The 16,776-nt window shown below is 38.4% G+C and overlaps 1 protein-coding gene across 2 annotated transcripts in view; it reads left to right on the top strand.

Moving 5' to 3' along the window:
• ITGA8 (integrin subunit alpha 8) overlaps positions 1–16,776 on the top strand; it is a 107,491-nt gene that overhangs the window by 70,729 nt on the left and 19,986 nt on the right. For both annotated transcript variants that reach the window (XM_065831106.2, XM_065831105.2), the window contains exons 25-27: positions 717–875; positions 7,306–7,431; positions 10,716–10,829. In XM_065831106.2, the coding sequence (XP_065687178.1) occupies positions 717–875; positions 7,306–7,431; positions 10,716–10,829 (399 nt within the window). The remainder of the gene's footprint in view (positions 1–716; positions 876–7,305; positions 7,432–10,715; positions 10,830–16,776) is intronic.

The following is a 16,776-nucleotide window of genomic DNA, read 5'->3' as shown; positions in this document are numbered from 1 at the left end:
TTATGTCCAGTGTTAACACATATCAAAACTTCCTGTGGTCATCAGATATTTTCAAATTGTAAACTGATATAAGAAAACTATTTAAAATCTCAGATTTTTTGGTTTCTATTATTTCTATATACTCATTTCCCCAGAAAAGAATCATGTCTTGTCATTTTCCTTTAGAAAAAATAGTCCCTTTTTTTCTTTTGGGGAAATTCGAACTCAAAAGTGTTGAAAATAGAATTCTTAACCACAGAAGCTGTTTTAAGCTCTGCTATACCTTCTATTCCTGCACCCTGAAACGTGATTCTTTGTGTCCTGAAGTTTCAGCTACTATTTTCAGGTGTGTTCTGTTAAGGTTCATTGTATATATTTGTATAGTGTCTTCTGCTAGTGTGTTTTGGTTTGGGTTTTTTATACTTTTCTAGGTAATTTCAGGTCTTTCATATGTATGAAAAAATGGGAAAAGTGTTGCGTTTCTTGAATACAGACTCTGATAAGAAAAGGTTGTTCTCCCAGTTTTGCCACCGACTTTGTAGCTAATGTGGAGAGGCCCTTTTCCCCTACCTGTCATAGATCCTTCATCAATAAAATTATATTAATGATCTCTACATCTTTCCCAAAGTACTTCAAGGCTGTGGACACTGAGAAATTGAAAATGTCAAGGTGGTAGTTGCTGTGGTTTTTGTAGTTATTTACTGCCTTGGAAAGTACTGATGGTATTTGTTTGGCAGCTGCACAATATAGGACCAAGTGCCATCAACAATACAGTTCTCCATGTCGGTTGGCCTGTGTCCAGTCGAGAAGAATTTCTTCTTTACATTCTTCATATTCAGACACACGGACCATTGCACTGTCAAACGAGCTCTCCTATTAATACAATGCAAATAAAGGTAAGTCAGACCCTTTTATTTCCATCCCTGTCTGCATTTTGCTTCATTTTTTCTGCCTGCCCTTCACAATGGGATGGGGCTTTTGGAGAGTTTTTCACAGTGAACATGAGATTATTTTCCTGGGTAAAAAGCAAGATATAGATAGTGTATATTGTTTTTAGTGTGACAGTTGTGTTGCATGGTATGTGTTTGGTTTCTGTACTCTTCTTATGAGAAGAAACTCATGTTTTGATTCAGTATCACAGCATGAGATACAAGATGATAATTTTTTAAATGAAAATTTGCAGAGTTTTCCTTGAGGGTCATTTTTAACATGGCTTTGAATAGATTGCACAAAGTTTTTCATTTCTGATGGGACCCTGAAAATTCTTGTGGACTAAGAAGTACTTTAATTGAGGAAGTCAAGTATACAGCAGTGCTTAGCAGAGGCACTCCCAAAGGTGGTGTAAACCTTTGCTATGTCAAGGGATGCACATAACTCCTCAGTTGAGTCTGATACAACCTACCACTGGATTGTTTATCGAAAGATCTTACACTTGAACCTGTTAGCAGCGGGGGAAATCCTTTATCACACAATAATGCAATATCACTAAATTGAAGGACATTTACTCAGAGCTTCTTATTTAATAGACAGCCACCAGGTATTGTAGCGCTAAGTATTTCTAAAGACTGTAACAGAATTTTAGGTTTTATTCCCATATAAATAGTTTACAGCTAATTTGTTTTTCAGGATCATAGGCTTATTCAGGTTGGAAGAGACCTCAGGAGTACTCTGGTCCAGCATCCTGCTCAAGCAGGGTCAGCTGTGAGGTCAGGTTAGGTTGTTCAGGGCTTTGTCCAGTCTGGTCCTTAAAGCACCCAAGGACAGAGACTGCAAAACCTCTCTGGGTAAATTCTGCTGCTTCTTGATTGCCCTTACAGGGAAAAGATTTTTTACCCACACCCAGTCTGAACCTCTTCTGTTTCAACTTACGCCCATTGCCTGTCATCATCCCACCACACACCTCTGTGCAAAGCCTGGCTCCATTTTTGTGATAACCTTCCCCTTTGACAGCTTAAGTCCCCCCAAAGCTTTCTCATCTCTGGGCTGAACAAGCTCAGGTCCCTCAGTGCTCCAGTCCTGAGCATCTCTGGGAGCCCTCTGCTGAACTCATCCCAGTGTATTGATCTCTGTCTCCTGCTAAGGCTCCAAAACCAGATGTTGTATGTGGTCTAATGAGTGCTGAGCAGAGGGGAGTAATCGCATCCTCAATGTACGGCCTTTGCTCCTGGTCATACAGCTCAGGATGGTGTTGGGCCTCGCTGCTGATGGGGCACACTGCTGACTAATGTGCAGTCGGGTCTCTTTCTGCACAGCTGCTTCTTAGCATGTTTTGTTGCCCGGGACCATTTCCATGCGCTAAGTATATGATAAGATAAAGAACATGCTTTGAATATCCTATGAAGTTAAACTGTCAACTGGTATTCTGCATGGAATGTACCCCAGAAATGGAAGTTTTAATGTACAGGCACTTGATAAAAGAATTATTATAGTCTACAATTATTTTATGGCTTAATCAGTATTAAGCCATAAAAGTTACAATTTTGTCAGTAACCTGACAGGTTTGTGGTTTTTCTACTTGGAAATGATTCTGTATTTATTTTTATCACTCTAGCAGAAAGGAAAAAGTCCCTCTACCAGTTTTTTCACAAGTGTTAAGATCATCAAATCCAACCATAACCTAACTCTGGCACTAAATCATGTCCCTAAGAACGTCATCTAAACACCTTTAAAGCACCTCCAGGATGGTGACTCCACCACTTCCTGGGCAGCCTGTTCCAATGCCTGACAACCCTTTCTGCAAGGAAATGTTTCCTAATAACCAATCTGAACCTTCCCTGGCACAAATGAGGCCATTTCCTTTCATGCTATCACTTGCTACTTAGGAGAAAAGACCAACACCCTCCATACTACAACATCCTTTCAGGTGGTTGTAGAGGGTGTTTCTTCATTTATAGCAGAGCTGGACATCCCAGAGTTTGGAGGAAACACTAACAAGGGGAAGCCCAGTAGCAGCCTCCTCAGTAAAGTGTTGATATGCCAGTACCTAAAAGCCTGTTTTTAGATCTATGTTTGTGATGGCAGATCCCCCCAAAAGTTTGGTTTGGCTCGAAGTCAGAAAATTTAGTAAAACACAGCTCTACATATTAGTCCATCAAAAACAAGGTATCCAATTTATCAAACATAACTGCTTCCAGACATTTCTGGAGTAAACAACACTTCTTGTGTTTAACCAGTAGCCTGTTAAACATCTTGTGGGGAGAACTGTGTTCCAAATGCTAAAAGTACTATACATCTTTTGCATACCAGGAGGGGTTTGAATTCGGTACAGTGGATGAAAGTGGAGACATCTTTCTAGTGAAGGCGATTGTTCATGACCACAAAACTACAAGACAAGTCTTCAACTTAAGAGAGAGAACTAGAATATATACTTACAAGTGTATAGAAAAGCTGATGGATACCAAATACATTATGGCCTGATTTTTGTGTTTCACCCAGGAATGCAGAACGAGGTTAGGATTCCACTCTTTCGATTAGTTTCTCTAGAGGAAGAAAAAGGAAATTAGTCATAAGGAACTGAAGATAGAAAATGTTTCGATTTTGTACCCAAAACACAGCAAGTTTGGAAAGAGAGGGTTTTTTTTCTATTAATCTTTTTCACCGCATTTCCACCTATATTTCAAGAGTGGTAAGGAACAAGAAGCTGAGCTGCTGCATTTGTATTTGCAAGCTTAGCATCTCAAAAACAGTGGTTGGATCAGGTTGCAAGTGCGTGAAAAGGAGTTCAGCATCCCCCTTCCCTAGCCACCATGTTCTAAGTTTCAATTAAGAAGCTAAGATGGGAGTGTAGCTATCAGATGGGCAAAGCTCCTGGGTAAAATAGTGCCACAGTTCTTAGTGACATTTTCAGGCAATGTTTGGTTGGATATTTTTAAGATTTTTGAGTTCATTCTTCCTTTTCCTACTTGATAATGGTTACATCTGTTACATAAGACTACAAGACTAAATTATTGTGAGGCTTGTGTGAAGCCTTCCTGTAATAATTAAATAATGGTCCATCTGTCTTAGCAGAATATGGCTTTAGATGCACAATCATTATTGCAAGAATTTAGACATCCTTTCCTTATTTCTGCTTTTCAAAGCACTGAACAGCATGAATACACAAATCAAGTTTCAAATATGTAATGCTTATCTATTGCTTCAGACAGGAAGAGGATACAGAGACAGCTTCCTTCAGGTTTTGTATAAACAGCAGGATGCCTGGCTTAAAATTCCATGTGAGACTAAGGACATTATATGCCTGGCTTGTCTTGGACTTCAGACCCAGCTCTCTTAGGGTGTTTGGGCATCTCCCCTTTGAAATGAATTAGATTGTTCAGTTTCATTGCTGAATTTCTTGTCTTGTAGAAGGGTTTCCTTTGTGCTTCCACAGAGAAATCAAACCTGTGCACATATGGGAAGACCTATTTAGGGACTTTTTGTTTTCTGTAGCTTATCTTTCTCTCAAGTCAGTGGTGGGTGTGAAGGGGTAATAATATTAGGAATCTTGCAAAAGGTGTAAAGTGCAGCAAAAGTACTAATCAAAGATATGGAACAAATTCCCCTCTGGAAGAGCTTAGGACACTGGGATGCTTCAGTCTAGAAACTAGGTGACTATAGACAAATATGATTCCCAAGATCAGAAGTGGCGGGAAGAGCGTGGGTGGGGATTGATGGCTCTCTGCCTGTTTCTGCACAGGAATGCAATGTGTTCACTGCACAGGAATTGGAGCATCAAATGAAGCCTGTAGAGCCAGATTCAAAACAAGCAAAAGGAAGTGGTGGTTCATGCGACAGGTATTAGATGGCTGGAACTTGTTGCCAAAGGAAGTACTCAGGGTTAGAAGTTTACATGGTTTTAAGAGGAAACTAGACAAATTCACAAAAGAGAAGTCCAGTGAAGATTAAAAAATGAATAAAAATTTCATGCAGATAAGGAAGTCCCTGAGCTGAAAACACTTGGAAGCTGAAAGTTACTAAGAAGGTTATTATGTATGCATTAAGAAATTATGTATGTTTTAAGAAAGTTATTATGTATGCATGCCCTGTTCTTACTCTTCCTTCCACATCTGCTTGCAGGCAGTGTTGATGAGAAGAGGGCTCAGCTAGATGGACCTGTGTCCTGAGTCATTATTCCTGATGAGTTGCATTTTTTTCCCAGGCTAATGGCAAAAAGTAGTTTTATGGAGCCATGTTTCCAACTATGGTAGACAATAGAGGGTGACACACATGGCACATTTTCAACAGCTGGGCACTGGAGTACCATGAGGGAGACATCTGTTGGGGAAACAGTGACATAGCAGCTAAAATCCACCACATGGATAAGGTACATCCTAAGTATGATACTAACATGACTGGCAGGAGCTAACCTCCTCCAGAGGCAGTGTCTCCTCCTGCTGCAGAGCCGTTATTACTGTGTGTAAGTCCTGGTCTGGAGACTAAATAATACTATCGAAAGCATTGCTCTTGAAAGGTCACTGACACCTCTTGTATAGCAGCTTTTATACACAGTCCTCTTCCAGAACATTTCTGGTGGAGTTACACATGGCGGCAGAGAGCTTTGCCGGGCTAGAAAAAGAGGAAAGATAAAGCGGGTTTTGAAATGAGAAGTGAAGAACTGGAGAGACCTGCAAATCTGCTCAAGATGACAAGGCTCAGGAGAAGAAAGCAGTGCAGGTTTTCCTGGTGGGGAAACCAAGACATTCCATTGTAGTTAAAGGGAGCGTTTGAGAATCCATTTAAAATAAGGCATAGTGTGCAAAATATGTGGCATATAAAATAGCTACAGAGTTGTACAATTCAATGCTAATGGTTCAGGAAGGTTAAACTAATATCTTTAACCTGAACATCTAGGCCACTGGTGAAATTCTGTTTTTAAATTGTTGCAGAGATATATATGTTTCCTCTTAATCACAGGGGGCTGTTTTCAAACCTTTGCTGTAATAATTCACTACTGAAGATGGTAACACTCTAGGATCTATGAAAAAATAAAGTAAATATAAAAATCATCTAGTATTCAAATGGACCTACATATGTATCAGTTGTGATCGTATATTGAGGGTTTCTTCAAAGACACATAATTATATTGTGGTTCTTTTAATTTGTCGTCATTAAAGAAGCCTGTATATGCTGGTGAAAGAATCATGGAAAGAGAATTCCCACATGTTAGCACATTGAGGGAGAGATTTACTAGCTATGTAGCTGTTCCTTTAGTGCAAAAATACAATGTTAACCTAATTAAGCAACATAAAAATAAAATATTCTTATTTTTTTCTTAAGGGATTTTCATCTGTTAATAAACTATAGTATCTTTCACTTGGCAGGATTTTTTTTGATGCAGATTTCAGACAATGTCAAAACAGTTCCTTCTTGTGCCTTATAATTGTAATCGGATGAATGGTACAAATTTTGCAAATGCACTACTACACAGCATTAGTGTGTGGAAAGGTTTGTGTGTTTATAGCTATTCTCTTCCCTTTCATGCTACAACATTTCTTGCAATTACAAACATTTTCTTTAGGAATTTGTTTAAGGTATTTTCTGTTCAGAGATTAAAGGAATGGATAAGATGGATCTGATGTAGCTCTTTATAATCTAAAGAATAGTCTTGTCTATGTTTAGCTGAGTTCAGACCTTACTACAAGCTTCCACATAGATTTTATTGTAGTTTTACATTATTGGATTGTCATAAATCAGAATTTATCTTTCCCTCCATAGCAATTGGGTTTCCAGGCATTATCTGAGGCTTCTTCAAAGAAGCCATAAGTACTCTGTGTAGAAATTAAAGACAAACTGCCAACAATAAAAATAGCTTTTAATCAGAGAATAAAAATCCGTGAAGATAAAGCTAAAGAGAATGCATTTTAATATGAGATTAAACATTAACAAATTGTTGCATTATATGAAGTTGTTACCAAGATAAATCTACAACAAATAATGATCAAAAGTTGTGTTGCTAGAATCCAGATTTTGTTTTCTCTTACTTTCTAAAGCTGGATAAATCATTAAATTTCAATAGGAAGATTCTGATCTGAACTACTGACCAGATTTCAGTGCAGCAACTTTATCCTGTTATAGAGATCAGAATCTGTCCCCAGGTATCTAACAAAAACAAGTACAGCAATGAAACTGACTCCAGTAAAAAGTGGAAAAAAATGTTATTTACTGTAATTCTTATAACTGGGCAATATCTTGCTGTGCTAGTCATGCCTCTAGTTGAAGACTGTATAATCTCATGGCTGTGCTGTTAAATTGAAAAAACAGTTTTAATCCAAAGTTTGAGACCACTTGAGAAGGGAACAAATGTTAGAATGACTGTGTCATTACCATTACCATTTTTTCTCTTTGCAGTTTGCTATTCCACAAGACACTCCTGAACTTGCTGCTTTTTTATATAATTCCACAATTTCTCATTACATCAAGAGAAGGGATGTCACAGTGGCAGAACCTCACAGGAAAAACACTGCAAAAATACTGGTGAGCTGTCTAAAAACTATAAACTATGCATGCAATGTATCAAGCTGGCTGTTGATTGACTGCAATTTGTTTACAGACTTTTAAATACTGTTCTGAGTGATTTTCAACCTTTCAGTTTAAAATACTGTTTATTACATACCACCATGCCATGGGTTACCAACCTTTTTTGACAGATTTTTACATTAAATATCATGCGTGCCAAATTCCTGGCTGTTCGTAGACAAACCTCTGTGGTCATCCAACAGCACACTTACCACTGGGACTTTCAACATAGATTTAGAGAATGAGCCCCTCTTCCACGAATTAAATTTCAGATTCTGACTTTTGAAATGTAGGTCTCTTCTTGTTAACTTGACTACCAGCTTTCTGGCTCTTTCATAAGGAGTAACTCACACTTAAAATTAACATTTTTATGTAAAGTAATGCTTCTGACATACAAATAGCTTGGAATATATTTGATCCCCTCGGAAAGTATTTATACACATGGAAAGGTAAGAGTTTCCCTTTACAGTACCACAAGCAAGGCAAATGGGACAGGTCACTGCGTTTTTTAACGTTCCAGACAATGCAGCAGCAAGAGCGAAGAACTCTCTCCCAGGAAAACAGTTCCGATTAGTCAGTCTGGTGCCTGAGCAGCTGGACTTGGCTATATTTTCAGGAGATTGTTTTTTCCCATTCCTGCATTCAGTGTCCCATCTTTAGCAGACTTCAGCATTGTAGGTATCAGCTTCCCTTGCTCAGGGGCTGCGTTCAAACTCGGTGACCTTGAGGTCAGCTGTGGGATTCGTGCAGTCACTGCTTTCCATTTATTTTTATTGACCACAGGCAGAGTTTCTTCCATGCTGACCAGTCTCTTGCTGAGCTGTTCACTGCAAGCTCATGGTTCAATTCCTTGACATCACTGGAATTTGGTAGGAAGAAGAGAACCTCGCAGACCTAAGCATTCCCGAGTAATAGAACGATTATGCTGCTTCTGGAAGTTAATTTGGCAATTTTTGTAACAGGAAGAAGATAGAATCTGAAAGTAACGAATACTATAACGTTATTAAGAACAAAATGACAGATGAACCCATTTTAAATAATAATCACTGTCGTTTCCTGTGTATTTCTTTCATCAGCATAGTACCCTGGGAAGCATCTGATTCCACCAGGGCTGAAGGAAAAATTCCTGGGCTTTCCAAGACATACCAGTCAATACCACAGAACACTTAATCCATTCTTCAGTAATACCTTAATTATCAGTTATCTTTCTCAGTGATTAGGCTCATATGCTGCCAACATAGAGATTGCTGCAGCAAATAAAAGTGCTTAACAAAGTTAATAAGTATATCCTGTGTCTGCATCTTAAAATACAAAGCTGTTTGATGTAGACAGTAATTAGCTACATAGTTAGTAATATAAAATTGCCACTCTGATGAGCAGTCTCCTAGTACAATATGCTTTTGATAAGCACAAATTAGGATAGGTTTGGGTACAGTGCTTACCACTGGATATATAGCAGGACTTTTTCAGGATGGGCATAGAAAAGCAATATGTCATTTGTTCAGTTAGAAAGCTGTTCCAATTTTATGTGCCTTCAGCATTGCATTCTACAGATCCAGAAAAACTAATTTTTTTTAACACATTTGAAGTATATATGGAAAATGAATGTTGCTTTAGAAAACGACTGATTAGCCAAAGGTTATTTTTTGTTAAAATTGGTATGTTTTTGTCAGAAATTTTAAGTTAACTTCATTTTCATCAACACATTTTCACAGAGAGGGAAAATGTTCTGCAAAACTCTTACTCTGTTTATACTGTTTATTACATATTTGGTTTCTCTTCCATTAATTCTAATGTTACAGAGTTCTGAAAATCACTACAGGCTAAATGCATTATTAAGAAAAATAGAAAAATGTGTTCAGGTCCTAAAATGTCAGCCAAAAGTAGACTTTTTTTGCATACTAATGATTTATTTTTTTAATATGTGCTTTTGGTCACTATGATTAATGAAAACAGCTCTCCTCCTTCCTGCAAGATAAATAAATCTTGTCGAAGGATGTTTAAACTTGAAAAGACAAATAAACAGATACTTCGACATATTCATTTTTAAAAAAGGTTTATAGTTGCAAGTTCCAGGGTTTACAGTTTCATTTTCAGGCAGATTCAGAAAACAGTGATTAAGCATACAGCTTCTACTTAACTTGTAATACAATAGAGATTTGTGGGGAAAGCTGTCTGCAAGGATAGAGGATTCCTTAAGAGTGTTTTCAGACCTGTTACATACATCATCATCTCTTTTTCTGAATTCTGGGATCTCCTGGGGGAATGGACTTGTGAAAACTCAGCTTTGCTTTCGAGGTCACAAGAACTTCTGTCATGAGTGTCAATAAAGCATAAGTAAAAGAAGGATTCTCTGCCTTATTATAAAACTATGTGTCAATTAAAATCTCAGCCTTCTTCCTGAATCAAGCTAAAACTTTTCAGGTATAAACCCATTTGTATATATAAACCTATAATTTTTTTTTTACACACACTTTTAATTATTTTTCTATGAGATCTTTCTTCCTTTCTGTGCCCCAAACCACCATATAATTTCTGTGGTTACCCCACAAGACTCTGCTCGTTCCCTTAAGTGCCATCAGTCAGCTTTCAACCTTTTTTTGTGACATTTTTCTGGCAAATTTTAACAGAGTATATAGTTTTGACTTGCATGTCTTGGCTTTTGTCTTCAGTCCTGTATATGAGCCAGAATCACTGCTCATCAGGAACATTTCATGGACAACAAGTTTCAAGTAGAGCAAGTAATGAATCTCAGCAAATGTTCTGGCTGCTATCATGTAAATACCAATAAGAAACCCAGGAAAGTTAGAAGAGGGGAAACATTTAGGAATATAAAGAAGACTTCAGGAATAGAGAACAGAAAAAAAAAAAAAAAAAAGAAGTAGTGTTGAAATCACAAAATAACCAATAAAGACAAAGCACATGCTTCCAAGGATTGATCAATACCTGGACATTTTAAGAGTTCTTCAAACTAGATATTGTTCACAATTATTGCTTTTATTTTCATTACTACAAGTAGTTGTTTGTCTTCATTGGTGGTGCAAAAACAATCTCCCCTTTGGTTTATAGCTCTCACAATGATTCATGGGGTATCTTGTGTCTATTAGATTAAATTACTGATTTCAAACTACTTAACTCTTTAAGGGAAAGTTGACTTGTTTTGCAAATTTATAGCATTTGAAAGTGATTATATATATACATTTTTAAAGCATAGGTATGACTTACGTATAATTTATACACAGAACTGTACAAATGTGAAGTGTGTCTTCATTTCCTGCACTGTGGGACAACTGGAAAGAGGGAAGAGCGCAGCGCTAAAAATCAGATCCCGGCTATGGGCCCAAACATTCCTGGAGGTAATGCACACAAAAATCTCTTTCTATACACAAAGACACCAGCATTTTTTACTTAACCAGATATTTAAGAACACAAATGATGGAATTAAATGATCCTTTTTGTTGTCAATTTCCTGTTCAGGTCGCATGCATTTCTTTTTCTAACTATCACTCCCTTTCAAATTCATGTGCAGAATCCTACCAGAAAACTCCAAGATTATTTTTAAACACCTTTCCTGGTTTTGTTTCTGCTTTCCTGGACCAGCCCAAATCAATAATCCCTTAGATCTCCATGATATGCTCTGCTTTCATCACATCTTTCCTGATGAAAGGTTTTTGCTGGAGCCAAACAGTAGATGACGTACATTGTGTCCAGCTTAAAAATTCATTGTTGTTCATTCTCCATTAATCTAGGGAAGAGTCATATGTGTCAAGCTCATATGACATACAACACTCATGTATTGACAGTCTGTGACTTAGCACTAAAAAGAAGGGACCATGCAGACGATGGAGAAAATAAACTTCTCTTTGAAAATTCTTGGATTTCCAACTCTATCTGCTCACAGAATTGTATTTATACTGTGTAAGGCAGAGGAATTGCACTGTCAGCTGTTACCTTGCAGCTGGCCATGTGTCTGTGGTATACTACATGGTTGTCATACCTTTAACACTGGGCAGTACCTTCAGACATTTATAATTCAGTTTGCTGTTACTAGGAAATAACTGCAGACCTTGTTTTGATCAAACTGATTGATTATCACCTTTCTTCTTCAAGGAATTTAGGATTCCCCAGTCTTTCTACCTGGAATGCAAGAACCTTCCTGTGTTCCCCATAGCTGTGGGAGAATAGTGATTTATCCCCACAGTACATCTTACCGTAGCAAGAGGAGAATTGAGGATCTTCAGCTTACAACAGGAGCTTTAAATTAAGCTCCTCACACCTTTTAAATTAATTTCTTCCTCTCCTCAAATGTGAAATTAGAATAAAAAAAAAAAAACTCCCCCACTTAACTTGCTTTCCTGGAGGAACAAGAGAGCAGATGGGACAGTATTTCCAGAAAGCCAAATGCCAGCTCAGTAGCTAACCATCATGGCTCTAAATCCACAATGGATGTGTGTGTTGGGAGCCTTAGGTCTCTCTTAGGGTTCTGGACCATGGCAGTGGTTACCAAAAGGATGACATTTAAAGGTCTTTTCCACCTATCTGTCAGGATGTAAGGTCACATTCTCTTTTTCTTCTGCAACAGCAATTGGCACCGCTATGACTGAAGAGAAGATAGAACTATCTTGCCTTGCCTGAGAGAAAGGGATTTCTCTCTAGCTCAGTAACAAAGGACATGGTTTCAGATACTAAGTGAATTAATTCCTGATTTGTCAGTACATTTTCTTCCTATTAACGACCAATCCAAATAAACTTTCATATCCTCTCTTCAGTTCCCTTAACACAAATACAATGCTTTTAAGAGGAGGCATATTTGGCAAATGGCTTTGGAAGGCTAGGCTGGATGTACTTCATTTAGGTTTCCTTAGTGAGTCACCTACTAGTCGGAAATAAGGGAAGGCTCTGGTTCAAATCTAAGCCCAAAAGTCTGACAGCTTGGATGTCTCTCTGTCTTTCCAAATCTGGGTTACTAGGATGGACATCTTCTGGTGTAAGCTTTTGTAAAGGTTTTACAACATTTTACACAGAAAATATCAGTATGTAAGCATCTCTGCACTCCTAGTAAAATATACGTATTGGAAAATATTATGGGAATTTTAGTCAATTTTTTTTCTAATTCCAGTAAGAGACTGTTTGACCTTTGCACACTTGTTAGTCCCTGTTAAGCTCATTTAAGAGCTTAGCCGCACTGGTTCGCTGTTCCTAAAACATGAAGAGAAACAGAGATGTTATCCTTGCCTGGAACAATCTGTGATAATTTCGATCACTGCAGTGGCCAAGGAATGTCACAGTGAACCTTCCCCATCTTCTTCACCAAGCAGAAGATAAAGTTTAGCTCCCTTAGCTAGCTACCTTACTGGGATCTGGACATGACATATTCTGGATCCATTCAAGTAATTCTGTTTGCCATTCTGCTGGTGAGATCTAATTAACTCTGTAAGGGCCAAACCCAGGGTCTTGTGAAAAAATAAACACATGCATGAAACCGTTGCACAGATCCTTAGATGCCAAATTTCTAGGCTATTTGCAGCTATTTCAGTGGGAATTAGCCTCTTCAAAGTTTTTCTAAGTCCAGTTTAGTATGTGACAAGAAATAACTGTAAGAGGCCAAAACTAAACAAATTTAATGAGAAACAGAGTGTTGAGTTTTTGGTTGTGACAGAGGATGTGTAACAGTTGGAACAAACTAACTACAGAAGACATGAAGTCTTGTTTTCTTAGCATCTCTTAATGAAGACGGAATCTTTTTCTAGAATATATGCTTAGTTAGCCTGGCTTACATTCAGAAGAAGGATATTTGCATGAAATTCAGTGGCCTGTTTTATACATGAGCAGTGGGACTCATCTTACCTAATTTTAGTGATTTGGAAGTTAGATGCCAGAGCTGGTTGCCTCACTGTAGCCAGTAGCAACACAGACAAGTGTCTTCAGAGGATGCTTTAGCCAGCTGATTTGAAACACCCTTCTCTGCCCTCCTTGTGGTCTGGATGGTGGAGAAGGGTCACAGCTGTGCCTTGGGACACAGGTTTGCTGTTCCTGTACCTCTCTTCACTTGGTGAGCTCAAGGCAGAGGTGGAACCTCACACCAGCGTGTGGGCAGGCACAAGGATGAGACATCATGTAGGCTCCCTGCGTACAGAGACCTCATGGCAAATGCTAGTACAGGTACGTCTTTTGCTTACTCCACTGCCCTTACACACCCTTGCTATCAAACACAGCTTTTTATTTTTACCTTTCATCTGTATCCTTAGGAAGCATTTCTGTTCCCTTCAGATAGTAATTTACAGGCTTTGTAAAGGCTCAGAAAACTCCACTTAAAGCCACGGAACTTGTTTCAAAGTAAAAAATTCTAGTCCCCAGAGAAGTGTTGCATCCTCCCATTTATGTCTAAGAAGTTGCCAGAATAACATGACCCCCTCTTCACGTGCAAACTTATATCTTGAGAAGAGAGACTAATAGTGTGATGGGATCTGATTGCCCTCCTCCCACTCACCTCAAAACAGTTCCCTTTTTCACAGCCCCTTTTAAACTTAACAGTTATACAGCCATCACCATAAAAGACTGCAGAGTATAATTAGCTTCCTAAAAAAGTCATAATCTGCTCTTAGTAAGCCTGCAAACTGGTAGTTCCTAAGGTTGTTTCAGAAGTAAACTAAAGTAAACCTTAAAAAATATTGCTCTTAGCTAGGCTGAAATCTGCAAACTCAAACTGAGGATTCAAATACAGTCAAAATAATCAAGATATGGTTATTCTGAACCAGGAAGGCGTGCTGAAGGGCCAGACTGAACCCCACGGTCATGGTTTTGTAAAGAAACTTAAAAGAGAAGTTGCTGTCTCTACAGCAATGTCCCATACTCTTTTACACATGTAATTAATGTACAAAATTTTGATATGCCAAAGAAGGATAATGGTGACATACAACATACCTCAACTGTTATAATCTAAATGAAGGTGTGATGGTCTGCAGAAGAAATTGTTTGTGCTCATGAAAACTGAGAACACACTGACATTATGTATTTACTTCTCATAGATATGCCAATGCAAACCTGATAAGAATTTGACTCAAAGTGATTGATTAATGCTAGGATGAAATAAATAATGTTTTTCATCAAAGTTATATAGATCAGCCTGTATATTTTGTTGTCACAAAAGATTAGTCATATATTGAGTGACTCCTTCCTCTTCCACTTAGTTTAACTGACAAGAGCTGACCCCTTTGCCTCTTGACAGTTGTAATCTGTCACCTTAAAACCCAAACCCCCATAACGAATAACAGTTAAATGACATGCAATGATTAGACATGTTTGAGTAAATAAAGCAGCCCAAATTTCCCAACCAGCCAACAAAGACAGAGACAGACAGACATTGTGCAAAGGCCAAGCAGAATCACTGACGTTTTTGGATTAACTTCAAAGCCTGGCTGTAAATATCAACCCTCTAGTAAAGCTGACTTTTGGTTTCAGACTTGCTGATCAAGCAAATAATAGCCTTATTCTTGCAAAAGAGAAACAACCTTACATGGCTATGTTACGTTGTGTTCTGTTAGGGCTCTATTATGTCCCCATTTGTCTAATCCTGGTATTTCTGAGTCATCCAAGGGGATCTTGCCCAGTGTTCTTTGAACTCTGATGGGTACTTTCTAATGTAAGACTCAGGAGTTGGCTAGTAAAACATCTGGTTTGAAAAGTATTTCTAAATGATGAATCTGAACCATCTGTATGATTTGCAACATCCTTGCAGGCTCCAAGGTCTTTGCACACTTAGAGCACTGTGAGAAGTGGAACTCAGCTCATTCTTGACTATTATTTCAGCCTGTATTGAAAGTTCCTCACAAGGATAAAAAATCTCTTTCTGTGAGAGCTTGGGGAGGCAGTAATGTAAAAAACAAAACAAAACAAGCAAAACCAAACCAAAACAACACAACAACAAACAAAGAAAACAAAACAAAAAACCCCACATAGAGTGTGTGAGGTTCTCAAGAGTTTTGAAGTTAATGTTATTGAATATAATTGTATTGTTTCTCTCTTGAGTTTTAGATAGATCCAAATATTTGATTTTGGCATCACTGACTGCATGAACTCCCTTAGTTAGACGGGAGAAAAAGGTAGTTTTAATCTGAGAAAGCTGAAAAGCAACAGAAACATGGCAGCCAAACTGTAATGGGGTGCTCTCATAGAATACAAAGCTGTGTTTTGGCTTCTCTGTTAATTGCTTGTTATTTCAATGCTTCTGAACATGTGCTGCTCCTGTTTCTTTTTAGATGCCTAAATATGGAAACATATGCTTAACATAATAAAGATGATGAGTGCTACAACACCCACATCTTAAGTGCCTGGTCCCAGACTGGAATCCAAAACCTGAAACTAAACACCTAGGCTTCTTATACACTATACAGAGACAATGAGGTACCTTGCACTAACTATCAGGGTGAGGCATGAGGGCTACCCCTTATCAGGGGGATAGGCACCCCAGTCAGGATTAGGCAGGAATATTTCAGTCCTCTCAGAAGGCAGAATCCAAAAATGACTCAGGAGGTACCTACAGCATTACTTGCAAGTCTTAAGGAGGACTTTGTTTATTCAATACTCAGTGGAAGAAGCTAGAGCTGGTAGGGTAGTGGTTAGAGAACTCATGACTGGAAGACATGAATTCAATTCCTTCCTTAGCTTCAGAGACCCCACATCCCTGCTTTATAGAATGGTGGTGTTCCCTTCTGCTGCAGCTGCACCTCTGCAAAGAAATAAAAAGAAATTCATAGATCTGGAAGGGCATAGAAAATGAGAAGGAGCTTGATGTAATACTTTGTTGTCTTGGCCCATCAGTTAGAAGTCCTCTCAGTCCTCTCTTTCCCCTTCACCTTCACTGCCTGGCACCTGGAGCTGTCACCCTATTGTTGGAGTGCATGTTTTAATTGTTCTTGTTTGATGATAAATTTTGTTGAGAATCTCCATATTTTAGTACTGGTGAATTCAGAGACTTTTTAGTGTGGTAGAAATCCTCTAAGCCAGGTAATGCTTTTGGGACAAGGGCTCAGTTCAGTTGCACCAAGACCATTGGAGGCAGCATGGAGATGACCAGGGCAGTGGGACCACACTGACTGTGCAGTACCTGTGTGCTTGCAGGGGCTTGGAAGTCAGAACAGAGGTGAACCAGTGGAGGTGGTGCAAGGCAGATGAGAGATCTAGCTCTTGTACAGGCTTCTTTATTCAATCACTTTTCTTTTTCTCCTGTTTACTATGGGAGCAATTATTCCATCTGTAAGTGGGACATGATCCAAGGAACAATATTTTCTAGCCTCAGAACAG

This window comes from Patagioenas fasciata, chromosome 2, assembly GCF_037038585.1.
Source record: "Patagioenas fasciata isolate bPatFas1 chromosome 2, bPatFas1.hap1, whole genome shotgun sequence".
Classification (NCBI taxonomy): domain Eukaryota; kingdom Metazoa; phylum Chordata; class Aves; order Columbiformes; family Columbidae; genus Patagioenas; species Patagioenas fasciata.
This window is presented reverse-complemented; position numbering and strand designations above follow the sequence as displayed.